A 23393-nucleotide genomic window follows, 5' to 3' on the forward strand; every position below is an offset into this window, starting at 1 on the left:
ATATTTATTTAATAATGACAGAAATGCTTTGTTCACTGCCCTTTTTCAAAACTATTTAGGTCAACAGCGAAACAGGTCAACTACAAGATGCTTACTATAGTGGTCACCTCTTGAAGGTGCACCAGGAAAAAAACTTTGTACTACTCCCCTCTTCATTGATTCGGTAGCTGCGCCTATCCAAAAGGCTTAAAGCAAGTAAGGTCATTGGGCATGTTTCAGGGACCAAGGACAGACATTTAACATGGACGACCGTTCAAGTGAACCACTGATCCTGCAGACTTATCTTGGATTGGCGTATCTGCACCAATTGAGCATTCAATGTTCTTTATTAAATACATTCGTTTATAAAGCAGTATTTCAATGAAACAACAGTGCATGGTCCTGGTAACTGGCATTGCTGGTCAAAAATGATGGCGCACGCACCACTGGAAGTTTATTTCTGTACAAATCCTTTATACATGTACTTCAGTATTATGATAGTCGAAAATGATGATGGCGCAGGCACCTTTGGGGGCTTAATTTCTGTACATATCCTTTATACATGTGCTCAGATATAGTGCAAAAATATAGTACAACACATCTGATAGTTACTATAGCACAGCCATGTTATACCTTATCGAAGGCAAGGCTTTGTGGGCCTTGCAATTGTGACAAGCTCGGTGTGGTCCGTCTAAGCATACTCATTGCGTTGCTTACGTGATGAGAGAGCTCAGAGATGTATCACACAGTATGTGAAGCGTCCAAGGCACTGCTTCAACTTTCTCGTTGCAGTGGCCCCCAGTGAATAACTTAACAGCAACAACACTTCAAAGCAGGTCCAACCTCCAGAAGATTACTCGTTGTGCAACATTTTTAAACTTCCTTGAGTATTTCCAGCGGCGTATGATACTCGAATGCTCAAAGGTGACTCATTCCATGGCAAACTTTGAGAATGTAACACTGCTGCTCCCCAAGATGCTGAGCACAGAATGCGAACGGACTTGTTCACAAATTAAGGGGACAAAATAAAAAGGGCCACGTGAATTATTAATTGTTTAACCAAACACAACAAAAGAACCAGTCATGAGAAAAGTTAAATTGGCAAATCATTCTTGGTAACCACTTTAGGACTTTCAGTCTCCAAGAATTATAAGTTTACAATAAAGATTAAAGAAGGAACACTGCGAACAAAGGTGTTCATGTAATTATGAACTGTCCGCAACTTAAAAAAGCATTCCCATGTAAATTCCCCCCCTTCCCGTACAAGAAAAAAGCAGGCTGCACCTGTCAGCCTTTCACTCAACTCGCAACTCATCTAAGCTGGAGATGGCCTGCTTTGAAGTAGCTGTGCACTATGTACACATGCGCACAGGTGTCCGAGGTCATGACACCGCAGCCTCCTTGCCAGGACCAGAGTCCAAGTGAGGCCGCTTAGCTGGACTACTTGGGCTGTCACTCGGTCGGCTGTTTGTTTTAGTGGCTTTTGCCAACACCTCTCTACTGTCCGTGACACCATTAGGCTTGGCCGGTGCAGGCAGGATTAGCCGCAAATTACTTTGCACGCCATTCGCCGTTGACAGCCCATTTTTGCGATGGGACAGGGGTACAGTCTTGGACAATGAGTTAGCTTTGCTGCCAAGTCTCTGTCCACTGGTCACCACACGACTAGCTGGTGGGCTGGAAACTGGTGGGCGGCCAGGCCAAGCCGCTGGCTGGTTGGCACTGGACGGCACTTTTTGGTCGACACCGGGCTTGACGCCAGTAACACGAGGCGCTGTAGGCAAACACGGAGTGCACTTCACGCTTGGAGAAAGTTTCACGATTTGTGGACTCTTTCGTGGTTGACTTTGTGATTGTTGTTGAGTTTGTGGTAGTTGTTGACATTGTGGTGGTAGCTGCTTTTGTGGAGATCGTTGCGGCGGCTGGTGGCTCAGTGCTGGCAGCTGGATTTGTGGTGGCTGCTGGCTTCGTGGCGACTGCTGGCTTCGTGGCGGAGTCTGGCTTTGTAATGGCTGTTGCCTTTGTGGAGGTGGCTGCAGACTTCCAGCTGGTGGCACACTAATGACACTGTTGAGCTGGTTGTCAGAGCCTTGTTTAGACCTGGCGTTTTGTGGGAGCTTGGTCGGAGAAGTTTCGATGGGTTGCTTTACAGGGGAGCTTTCAGCCTTGGCTCTGGCCAACTCGGTTGGCTTTATGAAATTTGCAGCGGTGTGTTCAGTACTGCCATCCTTATTGCTGAGCGAAGTTTCATTCTCGGAAGGAACGGAATTGGCATGCATAATTGTACTGGAGAGGTTAGCACCAACACTTCCCTTGTCACTGCCATTAGTGCTAGCAGTATTTAAATGGTCAGGATTGATGGTGGCACACACTGCATTGGCATTTGCACTGGCATCACTGGAAGGAGTTTGGCCCTTCTTGTCTGACGCAGCAGTGCCATTTAGTGGAGCACTAGTGTTCTGTTGGGATGCAGTGGATTGGATGTAGATGCTAAGTCCTTCATCTGGCGGCACTGGGACTACATCGTCCGCCTTTGAGCTCGTGCTCATGAGAGAAGGCGGTAGCACTGGGAACCGGTAGAGCAAGCGCATGGGCGCATTCTGTAACAAAGCACATATAAGAGAGGTGACTGAGACCAGGGCCACATTGGCAAAATGTACTCTGGCTCATCTTCAAGTGCACATGTGCAGGAGGAGATTTCATTCTAGCATTACAATTTTAACAAATCTTTCGAGACACACTAACGCAAAATAATCGCACTGCGGACTAAGGTCCCATTGGGAGTACAAGATATGTCTACAGGATTCCAATGTAGGATTAATTCAGCAAATATTAGTCATTCTTGTAGCACTACAGCTTATCAGGCAATTGAAAAATGTCTGCAGTCTGCAATTGATCCGCTTTGGCATGTCGGAGCCTGAGCAGTACTGCTATCACACATGGGTACACTCTATGAAATAATTGTGTGATGTCATCGTCTATAACAAAACCATCTGGCAAATACAGTAATGTTCACATGTAGTTGATTACTGTAACAATTGCCGGGTAAAAGGAACGTCATTGTTCCATTACAAGATCATCAAGAAACATTACGATAACACACAATTGCTTATATACAATGTGTGAACCTAATGCATTCCTTATGTACATACATGCCATCTTGTGTGACAGCATACATGCCATCTTGTGTGACAGCACAGAGTTATTTGGGACTGCACTGTTCTAATTTTAGCCGTAGAGGATAATAAAAATGCGTGCATTCACTTTTACAGATTATGTTGCAATCTGAAAATAGTATGAAAAAAAAAAAAGGATTTTGAGTGTACTCACGGGACATGCAATGCCTCCATTTAACAATAAAAGTGGACATTAAATACATTTACTAAAAACTGTTCAAACGCTAATAGAAGTTAATTACATAAGTTTCATCTCCTGTTACAATCGCTACTCATCTCTCCAAATACAGCTACTAGGCCACAGCTCGGGAGTGCACGATGGACACTGGTGCAACAAACTTTTTAAAATCTTCGACTGATCTATCAAGGTTAAATGTACGAGCACATGAACACACTCATGCACAGAGAAAGTGTGAGAGAATTTTTTTTCAAGCCATCCGATCTAACAAATTCACTCGAGTACAGTGGTGACTTTGTTAAATTGAGTTTCAACTGTATGTGGCATAGACCACAGAGCATTTGCCCAAATCAGACAGCTCAAAAATGTGCCCCTGCCTATGCAATATGGCAACACCCTTGATAAGGTCACATATAAGTAGGCAAAATCTTTTCGTGGTAATCTGAACACCTAAACTTTTCATAGAGTATACCAGCATTTTGCAAGGAGCAGTAGACGTAAGCAGAAGAGTTCATGCATTAAAGGACACAACTGCTGCTCAAAATGCATTGTAGCAAACATGCACTTACCCTACGCCAAGAGAAAATGTAGGCAAGGTCCATGAGAGAGTATTCATCAAGGAGGTGGTCATGCATGTACATCACATCCACCTGTGTCCATGGAAGAAGAGCGGCACATTTTGAGCATAGCTTTAGTTTGAGCTGGTTGATCAGACATACGGGCACACACATTTAGATGTGTGTGCCCGTATGCAAAAAGACAGATATGCAAGTGGCACGTCTGGTGGATCCTCTGCTGCCCCCCCCCCCCCTTTTTTTTGCTATGTCACAGTTATACAAGCAATTCTCTATTACTCTGCCCTACTGTTTGAATGTGTCAAAGATCACAGAAAAGGGGGCAGACAGCTTTTCAGAGTCACACAGACAATTTTTTATGGTTTCACCTCATTTCGACAGTTTTTCATCAGTAAGACCAGTTTTATGTGCCTCCTTTTAATGTATAACTATATGATACATGATTTGGTTAGTAGCTACTGCACAGTTTAAAAGCCTGACATTCCTGAACTTTTTTCAAGAGATAATCGTGGTAAGACAGAGTGAGGCAAGATAGTGTCACCTATTCACCATTCAAAATACAAAAGTAAATGTGCCATTTCTGCACTTGCCTCATGGTTCTTGGACAAGCCGAACTTTGCCCTCAGAAATTTCTTGAGATGACCCACAGTAAATCCGCCAGGACAAAGGAGGTACCGCCTACTACCTGCGGGCTGTAACAAAGTGCGCATAGTCATGATGAAGCATGCAGCTTTGCTTATACAGTCAAGTCCACTTATTAACGACACAAATATATATTGGATATAAAAATTATGTTATCATTAAAACTGAATTATTATTATTATTATTATTATTATTATTATTATTATTATTATTATTATTATTATTCCAAACTTACACATTCCTGGCTTTCGGGTGGTGGAGGTCCCAGCAGCAGTGGCCGGATGGGCAGAACTTCCCTGATAATGGAGGGGGAAAAACAAACATGGGAACTTCAGTTTGATTGGATATTACATAAAGTCTTGTGTTGAAACAATACACAAGATTTCACACATTGCAAGTCTTATGGTGGACTAATCACAACACTTTCTGCACATAGCCTACACCTAACCTACAACATGCTAAAAAAAAGGGAAAAAAAAGCAAAAACAACAACACGTAGGACCAATAAAAATAATTGCGTACAGGGTTACAACCTTGGTAAAAGCACTACTTCTAGAAATGAAAACACTGCAACACTTTTCCAAGTAATCATCGAATGACCTGACTATTGCCTCATTTAATTCGAGGCAAGAGCGAAGCACCAGTCTAAGCCACACTGGAAACCTAACTCTAGGTTCTGGTTGGCCCTCAGTACTAAACAGAAGCCAATACCTGCGGGTTTCACATAATCTGTTCTAAAATGTATGCATTTGACTTGAGATTGCTTGGCACTTCGAATAAGGTGACTTCCTTGTAAAGGGGGTTTCGCTGTAATTACACAGAGCTTGTAAATCAGCAAGAAAAAGCACGTTTGCATGCTGACTCACCGTGCACTGTACTCGAGGGACAAACTGATCATGTCGTCACGATTGAAAATGAGTCGTTCCACATTGCGAACGTCTCCTCTTTCCTCGCTTGATGTTGGCTTGGCTGAGCTTTCTGTTGGAGGGAAAGGTTTTCATTTAGTAAGACCTTAACATATCACCGCTACCAAAAAGACCGGTATAATCTAAGGTGCTGATGATCCTTTAGCATGAAACTAAAAAATTAAAGCTACACTTCCACACAATCAAATTACTACCTTCACTTAACATAATCCTGCTTAGTAATCTAAATTATTACTAACTAAATAAATCGTATATGCATACTTAAACAAACGTGTTCAAGCATCATGTTAAGGTGCTCATAACTGACTGACCTGATGGCGACAAGCTGTTGTAGAACTGTCGTCGCCTTGCCATTTCATCTGTTAAAAAAAAAACAATGGAGGAAAAGCAATTAACACAATGTGAGGTCGCAACGCTCCACATACCATACAATAAGTAGCAGCATTTGGAGTCTGGACGTAGATTTACAGCATTTATTTAGCTACTTTTTTTCTTCCCCTTATGTTGCTGACCTGCATTATGACCGCATGAAGTTTTCATCGTAATTGGAGCCAGCTATCCAGCACAATTACCCTTCACAAGAGTGTGCTGTTGTGCACTTTTTTTTTTTTTTTGTCAATAAGATCAATTTTTTGGTGCTTTGAGGAAAGGACAAAGAACACCAAGAATAAATGTCATGAAGCACAGGCCCTGATCTCTTTTACTACAGTATTAGCCCATGGTGTGAATATTAGAACTAAATATCGGCAGAAAAGCTGCCCTAAACAGGAATAAACAATAACTTTGCCGACACACCTAGCCTTAATCTTGCCGCTCTATTAACATGCTACCACCACGAAAGTTTCACATTGAGGTTTCTCTACTGTGGAATTAACTTGTCATGCCAAATCTATTCAGCCTAATGCACTAGGTTTGCCGATTATTCCGGTACTCATACATATCACATTTCCCCCTAAATAAAATGTGTGAAAATGTTTCGTCTTGTTACTTAAAACATAGAATTCTTTGCCTGCAGATGCACATCAAATATGTGTCTATATTAATTTTTTGGTTGCCGATAGATGTGTCAAGTTCTCACGCATGCAATAATCTTAGTGGGCACTAGTGGGCAGAAGTACGTAAAAATAAATATGCTACTGCTCACTGGCGATATTCAGCTAGAATGAAATCTCGCTACAGAATAATCTTTTAAATAAGTGGGTGCATGGCCACAGGAACGGCCATTGCAGCAAATAGGACTGAGCTTATGTGTGATTATGTGTGAAGCTTTCTGCACATGGACGCATGTACAGCCAACGAATGAGCAACTATGTTCCCTGAACAGCTCCGTTGTTAAGAATGTAGCAGGTCATTTGCTCTACGGATGCAAGCACCACACACAAAAGCAAATGTTGCCAACATTATTTGGTCTTTTAGATGTCATTTATTCGACATGCAAAGCCTGCTTCATATCAATACTATGACTCACTTCTGAAGAGGCCCGGAACCACTTTGTACACAATGTCTTGAAGAGTTTGGTCTGCCCTGTATGCAAGGAAAGAAAAAAAAGAAAGAAAAGTTATATATATATGTTTATATATAATATTAAATAAGTGAAAATTCTACTTGGAAAAGCCATGTAGAAACGAGACACTCAAGTTACACCAACCAAATAAGGGCCTTATAGGCACATGAAAGTCGAATTTCTTCATGACACTCAAATCTCAATATAACCAAACCATACTATACAAAATGTTGGTTAAAACAAATTAAATGAAAAGTATACTTGCATTAAATATAGTGTTGGAAATAAACCTTTATAAGAAATTTTCAGATATAATAAACTTATTTCAGCACAAGATGCTACTTTGTCATAAGGTTTGAGTGTACTTCGAAAGATACAACGAACTCGAAACATTTTCATGTGAAGAGAAAGAAAACAACAAAAGCACCAATTTGTTGCGAAAACTGCCACGAGAAACGTTTTGTAGCCAGGCAGTGTGTGTGTGGCAAATAAAATCTGGGAAATTGCGCAAGGTGGTGAAAAGGTTATGAAAGAGAAAATAAAAAACCACCCATCTGAGGCATTAGCAATACTCAGCGTCCTTGTGCTTCCAGCCGACTCTCGCACTGCCAATCGTTAGCTTATTAGTTAGCTTAATCTGTAGAAGGAATGCTTTGGAAAGCCGTTAGTCCCCGATTAAATGTTCAACTAGAAGTAATTTTTCACCAACTATGATACTTCTACCCGAGAAATACACATGGGTTTTCTTGTAGACATGAGCTACTAATCAGTTTTTTGCTTTCATGGTGTGCATGTGGATATCTTTGCAAGTTCACAAAAACACCAGTGCACAAGTACAATGAGCTTTCCATTTGTCCGTCACCTTTCCTGCAGTGTCTTGCTTAGCGAACCGAGAATTCTCGTTACTTCACATCAATATGTGTATCGAACTGCCATTTTCGACTATGGTTCGTTTTTATACTGAACTAATTTCTTGACTGTGATTGACTAATTCACTCAAGCTGCACTAGGAATTTAATGGTAGTCACAGAATTCAACCCCAAGCAGGTTTGAACGCAATGAAAGAAGCACTGTTTGACACTGTTATGAGCGAGTTCTTGATTGTCACCACTTACCTGATGTTGAGAAGTGGGCGTGTCTTGTGCACCTGAACGTCACACACGGGACACAGCTTGCTTTTTTCAAGGTACTTTACTATGCAAGTCTTGCAGACTGTGAAAACAGAAATAGTGAACACTGAAAGTTCGGCAGTTGTGCAGTACAGCCCCAAAACAGCAACTGGCTCACAATGATAACATGGTAAACTAATGAGACCATTGTGTCTCCAAGAAAAAATAATTGTAACTGCACTTTTAGTGAAAGCAATAGAAGAGATGAAGTGGATTATCTGTTCTGAATCACACATTCGTAATGACAATCTTATATTTTGCAAAGCACAGCTTTTATTTCCCAAGAATTACCTTCAAGAGATTATCATAGAATTGTACCATCATGTTTGTGGGTAATTTCCTGACACCTAATGGTAAGAACATTTTCCTGCACAAATGAACAATGTCTATGCAGTAAATGAACAAGATGCAGTAAATGGATCAATACATTAGAACAGAGGCCTGTATAAACTAAAAGCTAGCATGTAATGGCAAATAAACATCACTACAAAAAAAAAAAGTTGCATGGTTACTGTGCCAGCAAAATGCTTGGTGTGCACCGAGACTTGGAAATATTCTGCAGATATAGTTTTTGACGGGCGGCATATAAAGTTGCCTTGTATCTCTAAAATGTTGTGTTATATGAATGGGCCACCCCTTTATCCACAGATTCCTAGTAGAGATATTCAAGTCCTAATACTGTGTGCGCGCCCACCCACTCACACGTACACACACACACACACACACACACACACACACAAACAGCACCGTGGCTATGCTTTTATTTTATTTTACGGTATTGTATTTATCTACACAATTGAGAACGGTGAGCTTTCATGCCATAATACGGCTGTACCAGCAAGAATTTGTATACAAAGTTATGTTTCTATGTTGAAGTCCGCGCTTTACGGATTGATTTGGTATGTGGGGTTTAACGTCCCAAAACCACCGTATGATTTACGGTTTAATGATACAGAGCTACAAACTGTAGTGTCCTTTCAGTTATTGGTTTCCACGAGGAAAAGCCAACAAGCGTCACCTTTTTTTTTTTTCGCCGATGATACACATATCGCACACATGTTATCAGGATAAAATCTAAGAAATAATTCCGTAACGGTCAGCACGCAACTTACATGAGTGTAAACACTCAATGATGGTGGTCGCATCAATGAAGTAGCCGTTGCACAGAACGCACGTCAGGTTGGGGTTGACCTCGACCAATTTTTTTCGCCCCGCTCCCTGCATCTTGTCAATTCATTATTCTGCAATACGAAGAAGCCAAAATGAATAAGCACGCTTTCAGAGGTTGGGCCGACGGGGGCCGGCCGAGCGGTTTCGTCACTGCGATATTGAGCGCAAATGTCCCACGCTCTTCGGCTATTGGTCGTTATGACATAGCAAACGTCGCAACAAAAAAAAAGAGAAAACAAAAGAACGAAAACCGAGCGCCTTTCACGGAATCTTTCAAATCTCCAAGCACATGGCTTACCTAGTGGTTACGTAAACCAATAGACGACGACCCATCAGTGAAAAATTAGGGGCAAACGAGGGCGAGTCCTACATTCGTGCATAATAAACGGTTGATTGACAGCGCTCGTTCCGGTGTCAAATACTCACGGCGGGAGTCAAACGACCGTTGCGACCACAAAGACGCTCAAAAGCTTGTCATGCACGCGTCGCCCTATGCGTGAGTCAAGATTGTTTAGTATTAAACGCCAGGGTAACTCTAATTGGGCAACAAGTGGTTACGGAATCAGTATTTCCAATAAAAACTTCCAGCCCGAGCGTCTCCCAGTAGTGCCGCACGCTAGCAGCTTCGCGAAGCGCACAAGCATTTCTCGACAGAACACGACTTTTAGAGCCACTCAATGGTAAAGCACCGCGTCGACAGCTTCCTCCAATCCTTCCGGATCGTTATAAACGACTCTAAACGCCGAAATGCGAAAGAAAACTCGTTAAGCCTACATCAAGGAGCACCGAACAGCGTCAGGATCGCAGTCATCGCAGTGGCGCCAGCGAGGCTGTCAAGCTGTCAGGTAACGCGACACACGCCGTACGTGAATATTTTCGTTGTACTCACCCTCACTTGTGCACTAACTCAGGTTCAAACGCGCACAAACGAAGAAAAACACGCTTGAAGTATCCCTTGCGACAAACACTGTCGGGAACCGCACGCGACGCCATGCGTGGACGTCACGTGACCTCACTTGACTGACGCGACATCCGTGTCCCTTTTTGTATGTACTGATTGATTGTACCAAAATTGTACCAATGGTTGCAGTGGTGTAGTATCGCGGTTTTGCCTTCCATGGAACTGCGTGCTAACCTCTTTATTTCAGGATGACACCTCGATTCACACAGCAAATCACGGTGCGTAAGGGGCACTTGTCGGCGTCCACTGTTCTTCAGGCCTTTACGAAAAAGACGAAAACGACGATTTGTTCCTCATCGAATTCGTGGTTTCACCAAACAGCGCACATTTTTCGCTGCCCAAATCAGAATTGAACAGAGGTTGATAGAAAGAACAAACACAAGCAATAATTGAGGCAAGATGCAAAATGTTTTTTATTACGGGTGTGCAACAAACGAAAGCATGTCATAAGGGCATGGTCCCGCTCGGCGATCCACAGCACACGTTCATATTAAATAACACAAGGATGACTTCAACTGGCTCCGGGGGCTTCCTACGAATGATGGCAAGCTCGCGTCGACAGCCATAGTCGTAGGAACTGCTGCACAGCTGTTTCTGAAAAAGAAAGTTTATAAAATGAGCAATCATGACTCAGTCACCGTGGCACTGAACAAATATACTTACTATGAATACATTCACTCCAAATCATTATAAAAGGAACTGAATTACAGAACATGGCACAGCGATAAAACAAAAATTACTGCACAATCTAATGTACTGCACCACCCATGTAATGCACAAGAAAAGTGGGCACCACTTGTACTTACGTGCCAGTTCGAAAAACAGGCGACATCCGCTCCACAAGTGGTCGCCGTTACAGAGCCGGCGGTGGGGCCATGAGGTCGACGCCTGCGAACTCCCTAGCGAGGTAGACGCCGAAACAGAACATGGACCAGCTCTTGATCACTTGCCACTTGAACGGGTCATTGTACAGAGCCTTCATTAAACCGGAAAACGTTCCGTCATTTCGCGGTGCATACGACGGAGCCTGTCCAAGAGCAAACATTGTTTCGCGGTGAACCGAGGCAGTACAGGACTAACGAGCACAGAATTTCTGCCGGTCGAAACGGCCCCTCGGTACGCACGGTTAGAGTCTGCACGGCATGTCGCACGGAAGCGCAGAAGCACAGACGGCTAATGTTGGCTATATTGCGATTGTTTTTGGATTCCACCGACTCAACTACATCTTCGTTTCCTTTCGATAATGATGACAGTTGCGTAAGGAGCCTAGTTTTTTTTACTTTCGCTTTCAAACAGCCTTTTGGTAATCAGATATGAGTTGTACAGTAGTATGTTATTACTCACATGATCAACATGCGACAATATTTTGCTTGGCAGGCGAGATGTTGACAACGAGCTCATTTGTCAATGCGTGGTCAGCCAACGCAAAGTTTACACCTGTGTTTGTAGATTGTGGATGTTTTCTCAGCGGTGGTACTCGTGTTCTTTTGCGGCATTTGGCTAGCTGTTCAGGTTCCAGAACGATCCAACAACTTTCCCTTTAAAGCCATCCTAATGACCTTGTCCGAGTCGGTTTAATTGTTACCATGATTGTTACTGATCGCAGCCATTAATGTTCCTCTGTTGAGCCCATGTTTGAGGCAGAACTATGGTGGCTAGAATAGCAGAACATTAGTTTGTTTAGGTGCACCATGGCCCACACTAAAACTGCCACAAATGCTTAAATGCTTAAAACAAGTCAACGATAGGCTCAGCTACACGTCTACACCATTTTACATTAGCTCATCATCATCATTATTTTGTGCGGATTTTTTTCTTTCTTTCTTTCTGCAGCTACCTGTATCATTTGCGGCAGGTTGTAACTTGTAACCTCAAGGTCGGGTCTTGCCGTGCGTACAGTTCTTCCAGCCTGCCTCGAAACTGCGGCCACTGCGGCTTCGTTGATAGCCAGCTTGGTGGTGGCTAATTACGCTGTTATTATTGCTTTTGAAGTGCTTTACGAGAGGGAGAGAGAGAAACAACTTTATTTGAAGCGCTTTACGAGGTCGTATATGATGCGGGCAGTTTCATAGAATGCGATTACCCCGACTTCCGTTCAAGCAGCTGCTGAGAGCATTTCAGAAGCGATCGGACCAACCGTTGAACATGACGTCCGTGCAACTCGCAGGTATTTCCGTGTTCTGTCTCCCGCTAACAGTTTTAATCTGAGCGAAGTGCGTGCGTCTTTTCAGATATGCGCAAACCGTACGAGTCTGGGACGCTCCTAGAAAAGGACCTGCCCTCTCGAGATCCAATTAAGCTGTTCGAGACATGGTTTAACGAAGTTAAGGATGCCGGTTTCATGTTCGAACCGAACGCCGTCACACTCGCTACAAGTACAAAGTGAGTACCCGAGTTGTCACGTTCATTCCGTGAAGTGCGACGCACCGCTGTTCGCAGCTGATGCACATTTTCAGTCTTTTTATGCGTCAGTTTATGTCACCTTGATCGCGTAGCTTTTGCCGTACCTTATGTTTGCATTCACCTTCAGCCTGCGTTCCAAGTGAGCTCAGTGCATGTTGTTTTACGCAATCTATCGCATATGCCATTTACAGAGACTACATCTAAATATGTATTGCTTACACACTGCCCATGACCGTGATACCGCGAACTGAAAGCCCGCTATGTTGTCTTGGAAAATGCTGAGGGGAAAGCTTGCGATGCTATGTGATGCGAGTGGCATGGTGCTTCAACACAAATTTCATACCTGCTGCACCGCGCACCGAAGTTCAGAACACTGCTCTAGCTTCATATTACTAATAATCTTGTCCGGAACGCACTGTACGTCCAAAGAGACATGCACTTTAAGTTTCAATGCTATGAGTGCCCTTCGTTTCCTTGTTCACTACGTCATTCGTGATTATGGCGTAGCAACACATCATTTTTTTTATTTCATGGAGAAGGGACACGTGTAAGTCTTGTGCTGTGCAAAACGGTGAAAGGAAAACAGGGGCTTTCTAGAAACCGCAAAGGAATTACAGCCTTTATAGCATCCTTGTGTATAACAAATCAACAACAAACATTTGCCTCTCAGTATACATGGGGGAGAATTTCCACATAGTAGTTGGCTTTGCATACATGAAAATGCATTGCTGACTTCATGGATCTACAGGAGTTGGTGGCTATAAGTGCAGCTTGTAGCTCTACATAATAGATGCTTTTGATAACTAACAGGGACTTTACTTAATTTCTTCTGTAAAACAAAATGATTGCAACACAAGTTCACACTGAATTGAAGAGCTTATGCTACATTATGCATGATTTTCCTTACTTGCAACCATATTAAGGGAAAGAAAGCATACAGGATATTATTTATTATTTAAATTGAAACTCGGGGCCACTCGACTTGCCACCGGAATGCGCCGCGCTCTCGGAGGGCAGGCGAGAAGGTGACGAGTAGGGAGACCGTGTAACTGAAACATTCCCGAACCCCGGCATATTCTTTGTGGGGCAGCAGCAAAATACGCGTGAAATCGGTCAGCCAAATATTCTTCATTATCCTAACACCTAGTATGCTTGTGCAGTGACTCATTCGGCAAATGTCCAGCTCTCATCGTAGCACATTTGTACAAAACAGCGGCGTCAAACTACACATGGTTGCTACCATTACCGCCACGTTCGCCGGCTGAAGGAAAATTTGGAGACTGTGACGTTCAAGGACCACGTGACTCGTACTGCGCCTCCTCCGCTTTTCTGGCGAGAGCAATACAAACTGCTCCTGGCTGCTCTTGGCGCAGCAGAAACACTCTTGCTCTACCAATGGATGACAGTGCTCCTGCATCTGTTCGACCACTGAAACACACCGGCTCTTAAAAGAGCACTTTAAGCCTGTTTTTGAGTGCTCCTGCTCTCCCAAAGGAATTCGCCATAACACTTTTGTTATTTTGTACTGACTAGCCTCATTTTAGTCCTATATAATGTTTTTTTTTGCATTTATAAGTGCTGCTTTAATCTATTTCACACTGAATTTGCAGGTCCGGCATCCCTTCATCACGAATGGTTCTCTTGAAAGGGTTTGGACAAGACGGCTTCGTATTCTTTACAAACTATGAAAGCCGCAAGGGAAAGGAGCTGGTAAGCCTGTTGTCGTAAGCCCTTTCTGCCATTAGTTGATCTTTAGAGCCTCAATATTCTTTGAATATTTCAGGAAGAAAATCCAAATGCTTGTCTGCTGTTTTATTGGGACAGACAAAACCGGCAGGTAAGCATTGATTTGTTATAATAAATTGCAAGTAGTGGAAATGAGTTTGCTGTGGCAGGCTGAATAATCACTTTGGCTCATGAAAACCGGCTTTGTTGTGCCAGTTCGCATTCTTGCCCAGTCCTTGTCCCACTTTAGAATAAAGAAACTCCTGAACCTATATCATTTTAAAGAAAAATTAGTGCAATTTGTACTGAGTTGCCAAGGCTGGGTCACATGACAACTGGTGGACACCTGTCAGGTTCTCTCATTCACCACCTGTGCAAGATGCTTGGGCGGGATTGAGCCGGTGTTATTTCATGATGACGATAATTTTATGTCTACGAAACACGGCAAATCTAGACTACAGCAGTTCTATTGTAAAATGAATGTTTTTTTTTTCATTTCATTTAATTTATTTTACCCTCAATCGCACATAGCTTTACAGAGGGGAGTGGGGTACAGAAAAAAAAAACTAACCAAGAGAAAACATAGTAACATCAAATAATAAAAATTACAAAACATGAAAATTCGATGTTAGGCAGTACAATGAATGTACGTGTAAGTATCATCAGAATGGGGCAAACAGAGTACAAAAATATATATGTACAATATACACTTCACGTGTCATCACGTCAGTAATTCTGTACTGTAGATGAAAACAAGTCGTGACTTGAAATGGAAACCATGTCCGAGGGAAGGTGGTTCCAGTCGTTGGATGTGCGTGGGACGAAGGAATGATGAAAAGTGTTAGTGCGGCAGCTAATGACGTGTACCTTATGTTGATGATCTAAACGAGCTGAGTAATAGGCTGAATGTTTTCAATATGTTTTCAATATGTTTCAATATGTGGAATGTTTTCAATATCGTGTTTATTAAATATCAGTTTTAAGTAGCTTTATCGCTTTGTTCTACTTATCATGTATGTACTTCTTGTCTGGTAAGAATAAGAATTTTTGCGGTGGCACATGATTTTTTCTTTTTATTGCAACGTGCCATCTCTTGGGCTAATGCTTCACTGCAATACTTTGTTTCTGTTACAATGTGGCCTTGTGTATTGGGCCAGGAACCATTGCGAGTGCAGTTTAAGTAGCTGCAGCGTTTAGTTCTCACATTGCAGTCATGTGAAAGAGTTCGCTGGAGCATCACCTTTAAGGGGCACAATTTGTAGGTTTATTACTGGTTGTTGTGCTGTCTTCGGTTACTTTATTGTTGACATTACAATGCAATAGAGTTTTAAACAATATATACAGCGTCACCTGTATAACGCCTTGTACAGGCCAAGCTAAGCAGCACATTTTTCTGGATGCCTGCTTCATCCACTGCCATATTCTTAATTTCAAATTTGTCTGAATGAATGTAGCACATCCTGTTATGTTTTGTTCTAACATATAAATGGGTGTTGAGCATTGGTGCTTGAAAGCTGCTTTTGTTGTATTTTTTATACTTTACAGATAATTGACGTTGTACTTCATACATATGGTAGTACAAGCACTCATAAACCATTTTTTTTTTAGGTCATGCAAACATTGCTTGAAAGAGTCAATTTTGAAACACTGTGAAAAATAATGTTCTCTTAATTTTTTACTGCACACTTCGTGGTAGTGACAAATAGTATGTGCTGACTAGTGAAGAGGTAAAAATTTGTTTGCACTTCGAAGTACGAAGATGGTTGAAAACACCTCAGGAGTGTTTCAGAAAAATTGAAGTTTTAAAAACTGGGAGGATGCTCGAGCATTGCCTTTGAAAGTATGATGCAATAGCTTAATCGTACCCTGTTCACAACACTGTCCAAATTGCTAACCTGGCTTCGTTTCTACCTAAACCATGCCACAAGGAAAGTGCATCAGCCGGAAATGTTATAGGCCCGTGTGCTCAGATTTGGGTGCATGCTAAAGAACCCCAGGTGGTCGAAATTTCCGGAGCCCTCCACCACGGCGTCTCTCATAATCATATGGTGGTTTCAGGACGTTAAACCACTCCTGTCAATGAAAAGTGCATCAACGTGCCTGTAAATCATCCCTTTTAAGCTATCCTAGAATGTCTATTGCAAAGACAGTTGCAAAGTGCCCGCTACGACATAATTCTTCCTCTTGCGAGTTGGTGAGGTAACCAGTGCGTGGCCGTAAGGTGACACACGCACTTGTGCAGCTGCGCAAGTTGTTGATTGTTGGTGATAATGAGAGTTAATTATGTCTGTGTATGTTGTCATTGATTGCCGTCTTCAAGCTAACCACTCATTATGCTATTCACATGATTTGTGCCTGGTGTGATTCCACACTCTTTGCATGAGCATTCAGTGTGTTAATGACACTCTCCGCACTAAATAACATTTGGAATGTGTTTTTTATACAGCAATTCAATGCATGGGTGTGGTTCTGTGGTAGAGCATTGGCTTGCAATGCAGAAGTTCTGTGTTCTATACCCACTCGCATCTACCATGTTTTTACTGTCTTAACTTACAACTAACTCGAATTTTCGCTCATGGACAACGCTGACTTCTTGCTCATAACTAACGATGCTGGCACCGACTCCAGAATTTGTGCGAAAAAAGCTCTTTGATACTATTGCATTACATTGGGGCATAATGATGGAAGCTAAAGTCACTCATAATCACACCAATGCGGCAATGACAAAACAGGGTAGTCAAGCACGAATAGCTGTTTCCAACTAAAGAAGCACGCGATAGCTAAATCTATTTCAAAAGTACAGTGCACCGAAGCACCAGAATACGAGTCTTTGCATTGTCTGCCACGCTTAAAATAGTTTTGCATCCTATCTGTCTCAGGTTCGTGTAGAAGGCACAGTTGAGAAGGTGTCCAAAGAGGTGTCCGAACAATACTTCCACAGAAGACCACGTATCTCGCAGCTGGCTGCTGCTGCATCCACACAAAGTGAACCTATGGAATCGCGAGCTGTGAGTTGCCCGAATTTGTTTGTTTTTTGTTTTTCTGCAGGCCCTCTCTTGAAAAAAGCTGATTCATAGGTCGTGCCACAGAATCCCAGCTGCTGCAGCTGCATGCTATTAGCAATACATTAGAGGATCATGTGCTTCGATTTATAGACTCATTGAAGAACCCTAGGTGGCAAAAATTTTCAGAGCCCCCAACTACAGCGTCTTTCACAATCATATCGTGGCTTCGAGGTGAAAATGCCAACTTTCCCTTCTTGCTTGATTTATCAGTCTATAATTGCTAAAAACCTTGGGCACATGTCCAGATCTCGTGAGGCATGCCATTATCTGTCTCGCAAAATAGACAATTTTTGAAACCCATGCGTTCTTTAATGGAAGGCATGGAAGTTATGAACATGATCCGCTGTCTGATGCACTTTTGATATTTTGCAGAGCATGTTGATAATAGCAGCATAGTTCTATATTTCAGGACAAAAGCATAGCGTAGAAACTGTATAAGTGATGAATATTTTATTATATTGTTCATGAATTTGGGGGGGGGGGGTAATGGGCTTTGGCATCATGTTTGTTTGAATATCTATATTATTCAAAAATTTGCTTTCACGGTAACCCCTCTAATTATTTTCAATGGGCCTTTTCCTAGATCCGAACAGCACCCCAAGCGGAGGTCGCCGAAATCAAATCTGATGGCCCTTGGACTCCGAAATTGTCTGCCACATGTCGGTAGGCAATCTCGGAGGCCTGCATTTGGGCCTCTCTTTGGGGCCAACATTTCCATGTTTGTGGCACCAGATGGCGCTTGGTCCGCACGTGTCGTCGCGTTTCAGCCACCAAAAATTATGGCGCGTGCCTCCTCGAGGTCGGCGTGCCTGCACACACTACTTACCCAGAAAAGGCTCCTTTGGTTTGGCAGAGTATGGCCTTACACAGACATAAGTGTCCATTTCGACTTTTGCTCGTGTTTACAAACTAAGGTATGCTTGTGCTTGTCGCTAGTGTGCACCTCTGTACTGGTCTGTGTGAAGTCCCACTGGATACTCAGAAAGATGGTTTAGTAATTTTGAGAACACTGATAGAAAGATACTGCTCATATGCCTTGTCAGTAGTATATAAAAGTACCACAGCTTGTTAATGATATAACCACAAGTGGTTGTTTATTATTTCAGCTTACTATCTTGTTTGATAGCATTTGAAAATTTATAACTAGTGAGGTTTTACTTGGTTATGTTCGCACAGTCATACGTAAAGCAGGATTCATGTACCTCACATCCACTTCTTTCGTGCATGTAAGGCATGTGACAGTTTCTCTGCCATTATTGCATATTCTTCATCAAGTCTATAAAACAACACTTGTGAACTAGTCAGTGAAAACTTGCAAAATAGCAGAATGGCTGTTACTCGGGCTTGTTGCTATGATAATGCAGTGAATAATACAAAAATGAGTCTAAGGGTTAAGGTAATGAATGAAACAGTATGAGATAATAAGTGTTCAGTGCTGACTAATTACAAATGTTGCACTGTTAATCTTCCAGGTTCTTGAAGCAAAGATGAAAGCATTGGAGGAGGAGTACAAGGATGCTAGCAAGGAAGTTCCAAAGCCATCTTTTTGGTGAGAATTACATTTGTCAAGTAGCTGTGATGTTGTAATAACGAACAAGTCTGCATTGCAAAAGCTGCTCAAGACACTTCACTGTTTTTTATTTTTTCTATTTTGCTTAATGAATAATGCAGCTCAAGGTTTTAACGCCCAGTTGTATATAAAAATTTATGAACATCCATTAGTCCACTTTAGAGATATAGAATAGGGGCTCCAAAGGAATATAGTGTGAACACCACTGTTGCGCACGAAATGCAAACTGAATGCAGACTTTGTTCAGGGCATGCCGTTTCTATAGTTAACCAGGCAGCCCCCAAGCTTGCCCCAAAAGCTTTGCGTCCACAAATATGGTGGCTACGATTGAACCTATGGCTTTTCTGTAGAATTAGAGATGCACAATTTTGCAGTAACTGGTTATATCGTTGAGAAATAGATGAACAAAATAAATATTGGGTGATAAATCACCACTGTGAAGATAATTGTAGATTTAAAAGCTCATAGACATGAAGTGGCTGACATATTTATATCAGCTTTTAATTTTTATTTCTCATGGTTTGCCTTTATGGCCTGCCATAGTGCCATAAGCACACTGTGAAGACAGTGATCACAAAACCCAAAGCCAGTGGTCTCAAAGTGCTCTCATGCCTAAAAGACTTGCTGCTCTTATTCAAAAGCTTTTTATAGACTTTAGCTAGACAATGTGTACGGGAAATATTAGTAAATTACTTGGACTGACATTTTCCTGAGGTAATGTTTTGTGGTGTGATAATACAACGAGCCATGCCTGTTTTGTTGCAGAAAAAAATATATATCATGCCTTCTTGGCCTAACCCTTAACATATCTTGCCTCCCTTCCTTTCTTTGTCTTTGTTCTTTCTTGTTGCACTATTAAAAGAGTGTTGCCGCCATTTTTGTGGCGTGCCCGTTCTTTTCTGAGAGCTTTTTTTTATATCTCCAAGAAGCATGATACATGCACGAAGATCGATTCCTTCTTTCGAAATAAATTAATACGTACCAAGTCTTTTATGTGGACAATATTCAGTTTCGGTTTCTGGGCGTCGAATTGAGCTGAGACGTAGCAGTGTATCTTGGTCAGGTGGCCACACAAGGCTGTGACGCACGTCGTGCCATTTATTGTCTGCTCTCGCTGACTTTCTCACCCTCACGTGTTGCACAAGTGCCTGCAAAACAAACATGTACCAGCCGCGATGCTTTGCCGATACGTAGGTGGTGGGGTGCAAACACAGCCCCACACATTGACATAATTGGGAGAGGGTGCTGCAACTTAGGGAGGGGTCATGAAGTCAGACCCATACATTGTCATAATAGGGAGGGGGCGCTGCAACTTAGGGAGGGGCCATGAAGTCAGACCATGCATTGACATAATAGGGAGGGGGTGCACTGCGTTGAACCCTTGTTCCCCCTCAAGGGGGACCTTTGATCGCCTATGCTCACTACAGATCTGGTGAGACGTCACTTCAACTTTCGTTGCTTTTCCTACACAGCTACAACAGTTCTGGACGCGTTTGCTATAGGCTTCGGTTGGGAGAATGAGCATTTAGGCACCCTTTGGAAGTGAAATAAAATACATTCTAAACATTCTCTGTGTCTGACAGTTCATCTGGGGGTTCCTAGCATATGCAGAAAACCGTCAAGAGGCTTGTTTTTAGCTTCGAAATTTGATGGCACCACCCTTTTACGCACAATGGGTGAAAGATAGACTGTGAGTTGGGGGCATTCAGGTGGGGTGTTTTACTGTGCCTCTGAATTTCTACATCTGTGCTTTGTGATTGTTGTGATCGTTATGCAAGGTTCTAAAAATTCTAGTGTCGCTGTGGCAAGGCGCACTTTCCTTGTGTGAATGTGTGACTCTTCAACCAGTGCACGTTATTTGGCTGATGCTGTGTATTGTGGTAACAAGCAACATAAGCAAGCACTAGTGTGTAAAATTAAGCATTTGTAATGCAGATGAACCACTTTATAAGAGACGTGCACCAAAGAGCAATTCTCGTCTCTTATTAGAGGTGTCTCTCATGAGCGGGGTGCCGCATTCTTATTTTCTGACCTGTTTTGATGTTGGCACGCAGATGCACCTTTTACCCTGTTGCCACGTATATTGCTCTCTTTTATAAAGGGGTTCATCTGTACTTGCTTGACAAACAAGCAGTTCTACATAACAAGCACTTTCTGGAGTGTTTTGTAGGGAGCCAAAAATGAACACTTGAAAGAAACTAAGTATTGCTTAAAGTAGTTGCACTGAACCGTTGCTATGGCATTGGCCTTTTCTAGGGGAGGTTACTGCCTGTCCCCATCACGCATGGAATTCTGGCAGGGACACTCCTCTCGTCTGCACGATCGCATCGTCTTTCGAAAGGGTGACCCTTCTGGCGTGGCGCAGCCAGCCGCGCCTGGCTGGGTCATGGAGAGGTTGTATCCCTGAGCTCCTTTGACCTCATTTGTGAACCCATTTGCCCAACTTAGCTGTTCGCAATTTCTTCCCTTATTCTTCACTGCATTTGTGTTCTGTCATACTGGTCGTTGCTGGCACAGTTTGTCGCAAAGATCGGCATAAGTGGTATGGCTGTAAGTTTTACTAATCAGCTGGCTTTGCTGAGTTGCTGCTTCATTTGAAGCAGTTAACTGAATACTGGTGGCTGCATGCCCTAAAAAGCACAATACTGTGCAACACATACACTTCTATGATGAATTTCGGCCTAGCTCTGTTATTAATGCTTTGATAGTTCCCTCATGATACTTAAAAAAATATGGTTATTGTCTAGCGCAATGTTGTGGCACAACGTTTCATGACTGCTTAATTCTAAGAGCCATTCCGTTCATTTCAATCCAAATTCATTGGCTTCCAGAGCAGAGCAACATAGCCAAAAACCTCAGTTTATCACCTTAGGTGGCTAACATTAATATTCCTCTTGAAGAGGAATCTTGGTACGGGTTTAGTTTATTGCGAATGGCAGGCTGCTTTCTGCCACTTCTTTTTACTGTTATTGTGTAGATTGCCAATTCACCTCAGCGCATGTAGAGTGACTGTATTCGATGTTTAATGTAGCTGAGCTGGGCAGTCCGCTGAATAGGCAGAGTAGAGTTTATTTTTGTTTTGTACATTACCTTAAAAGGAGAGTGCACTGTAGGAGAACATAATAGGACAGTGTCCTCCATTCATCTCTTTTAGGGCTGTTTCCTGTGCTATCCTCAAATGCGAACTTGTTTGTTTAGAATCAGCTGTAGGCAGCTATGAAATAAAAGCCTGAATATAGTAGTTCGAGAACAATTCCATCTCAGGCTTGTTGAAATGTATATTACTTGGCCTTCAAGCTTTTACACTGTCCAAGCAGTCATGCTACAATTGTTGGTACTGGTACTCTTGAAAAAGTTCTAGTCGCTAAGTGACATACACAGGCCTGTCTTCATTGGTGTTTGTTTGGCATTGGTGTGTTGTGAACTGTCAGATTGGTAGTTTTAACATTAAGACAAAAAGTTTGCTTCCCTCATCTCAATACAAGCTTTCATTTGTATTGCTTTAGCCAGAAGAAACACCAGAAAGGGGTTATACTCCTGGACATCCTTTCCTGGCAGTGAAGGAAAGGCTATCGGAACTGAGCTACTACTGCACATGTGCTGCTCCGCAAAGTAGTCCGGTTAGGCGCGCATTTCAAATTTTATTTTTGTTTGTTAACCTTCCGCAGCTCCCGTGACAGCCATTTGATTATTTGAGTGGCCGGATTCGAATAACATTGTAGACAATTTTCCTCATCTGTTTGGACAGCCATACGTTATTGAAATTCGTCACAATATTCTTCGGTGTGTCGTCGGAAAAGCAGGGAGTGGCGTGAAGATGAGGACTCCATTTTGACGGTGAGGTGTACGCTAATTGTGCGAGGTTCTCACTCTGGCAAAAGCGAGAAAAAAACTGCTTAAAATAAAACGGATATAAATATCCGTAGGTGCGTGCTGACCTTCTTTTCAAACAGCCTCCCATAGAAAATAATGTAATGTAATGCTTTTTCCTACTGACACAGAAAACACCAATGCGATTGCGGGACTAAAATCTTCAGCGGTGGCACACGTGCAGTCTGTGCCTGTAGCCTTACTTTCATTGCCAAGAAAAGTTGTCCACGAGTATAGGAAGAGTACATGTTATGGATAGTCTTGTCATGCCTTGTGAACAAATTTTTAGCATGTGCTCTGTTATTAACGTTTCATATTTTTGTGAGCAGGTTGTTACTTGTAATACTTTTCCGATTTCCCATCCTTCTTGTGGGCATACCTTCACACACCAACAAACGAGGTTTAGCTGAAATGCTTTTGTATGGGGGGGGGTACAAAGAAGCAGGCTTTTTGTAGAGCGAGTTTAAATGATGAAACTTG

General features: G+C 42.4%; 2 protein-coding genes and 1 long non-coding RNA gene across 3 annotated transcripts; 1 reads left to right on the forward strand and 2 right to left on the reverse strand.

Annotated features, from left to right (window-relative positions):
• Nucleotides 1–1072: 1072 nt before the first annotated feature.
• Nucleotides 1073–10336, reverse strand: LOC119188215 (uncharacterized). Its single transcript, XM_037436149.2, has 10 exons — nt 10209–10336; nt 9262–9390; nt 8096–8192; nt 6945–7000; nt 5788–5835; nt 5417–5528; nt 4786–4846; nt 4499–4600; nt 3903–3983; nt 1073–2579 (listed from the first exon to the last, which is right to left on the reverse strand). Exons 2-10 carry the CDS (start codon nt 9371–9373, stop codon nt 1362–1364), a joined length of 1887 nt encoding a protein of 628 aa, XP_037292046.2. The 5' UTR covers nt 9374–9390; nt 10209–10336; the 3' UTR covers nt 1073–1361.
• A 333-nt stretch (nt 10337–10669) lies between these two features.
• Nucleotides 10670–11454, reverse strand: LOC119188216 (uncharacterized). Its single transcript, XR_005111946.2, has 2 exons — nt 11087–11454; nt 10670–10874 (listed from the first exon to the last, which is right to left on the reverse strand). It is a non-coding gene; the product is annotated as an uncharacterized LOC119188216 (long non-coding RNA).
• A 566-nt stretch (nt 11455–12020) lies between these two features.
• LOC119188218 (pyridoxine/pyridoxamine 5'-phosphate oxidase) lies at nt 12021–21693 on the forward strand. Its single transcript, XM_037436150.2, has 7 exons — nt 12021–12447; nt 12512–12662; nt 14294–14393; nt 14467–14520; nt 17288–17416; nt 18946–19022; nt 21300–21693. Exons 1-7 carry the CDS (start codon nt 12354–12356, stop codon nt 21448–21450), a joined length of 756 nt encoding a protein of 251 aa, XP_037292047.1. The 5' UTR covers nt 12021–12353; the 3' UTR covers nt 21451–21693.
• Nucleotides 21694–23393: the final 1700 nt, after the last annotated feature.

Source organism: Rhipicephalus microplus, chromosome 1 (assembly GCF_043290135.1).
Source record: "Rhipicephalus microplus isolate Deutch F79 chromosome 1, USDA_Rmic, whole genome shotgun sequence".
NCBI lineage: Eukaryota > Metazoa > Arthropoda > Arachnida > Ixodida > Ixodidae > Rhipicephalus > Rhipicephalus microplus.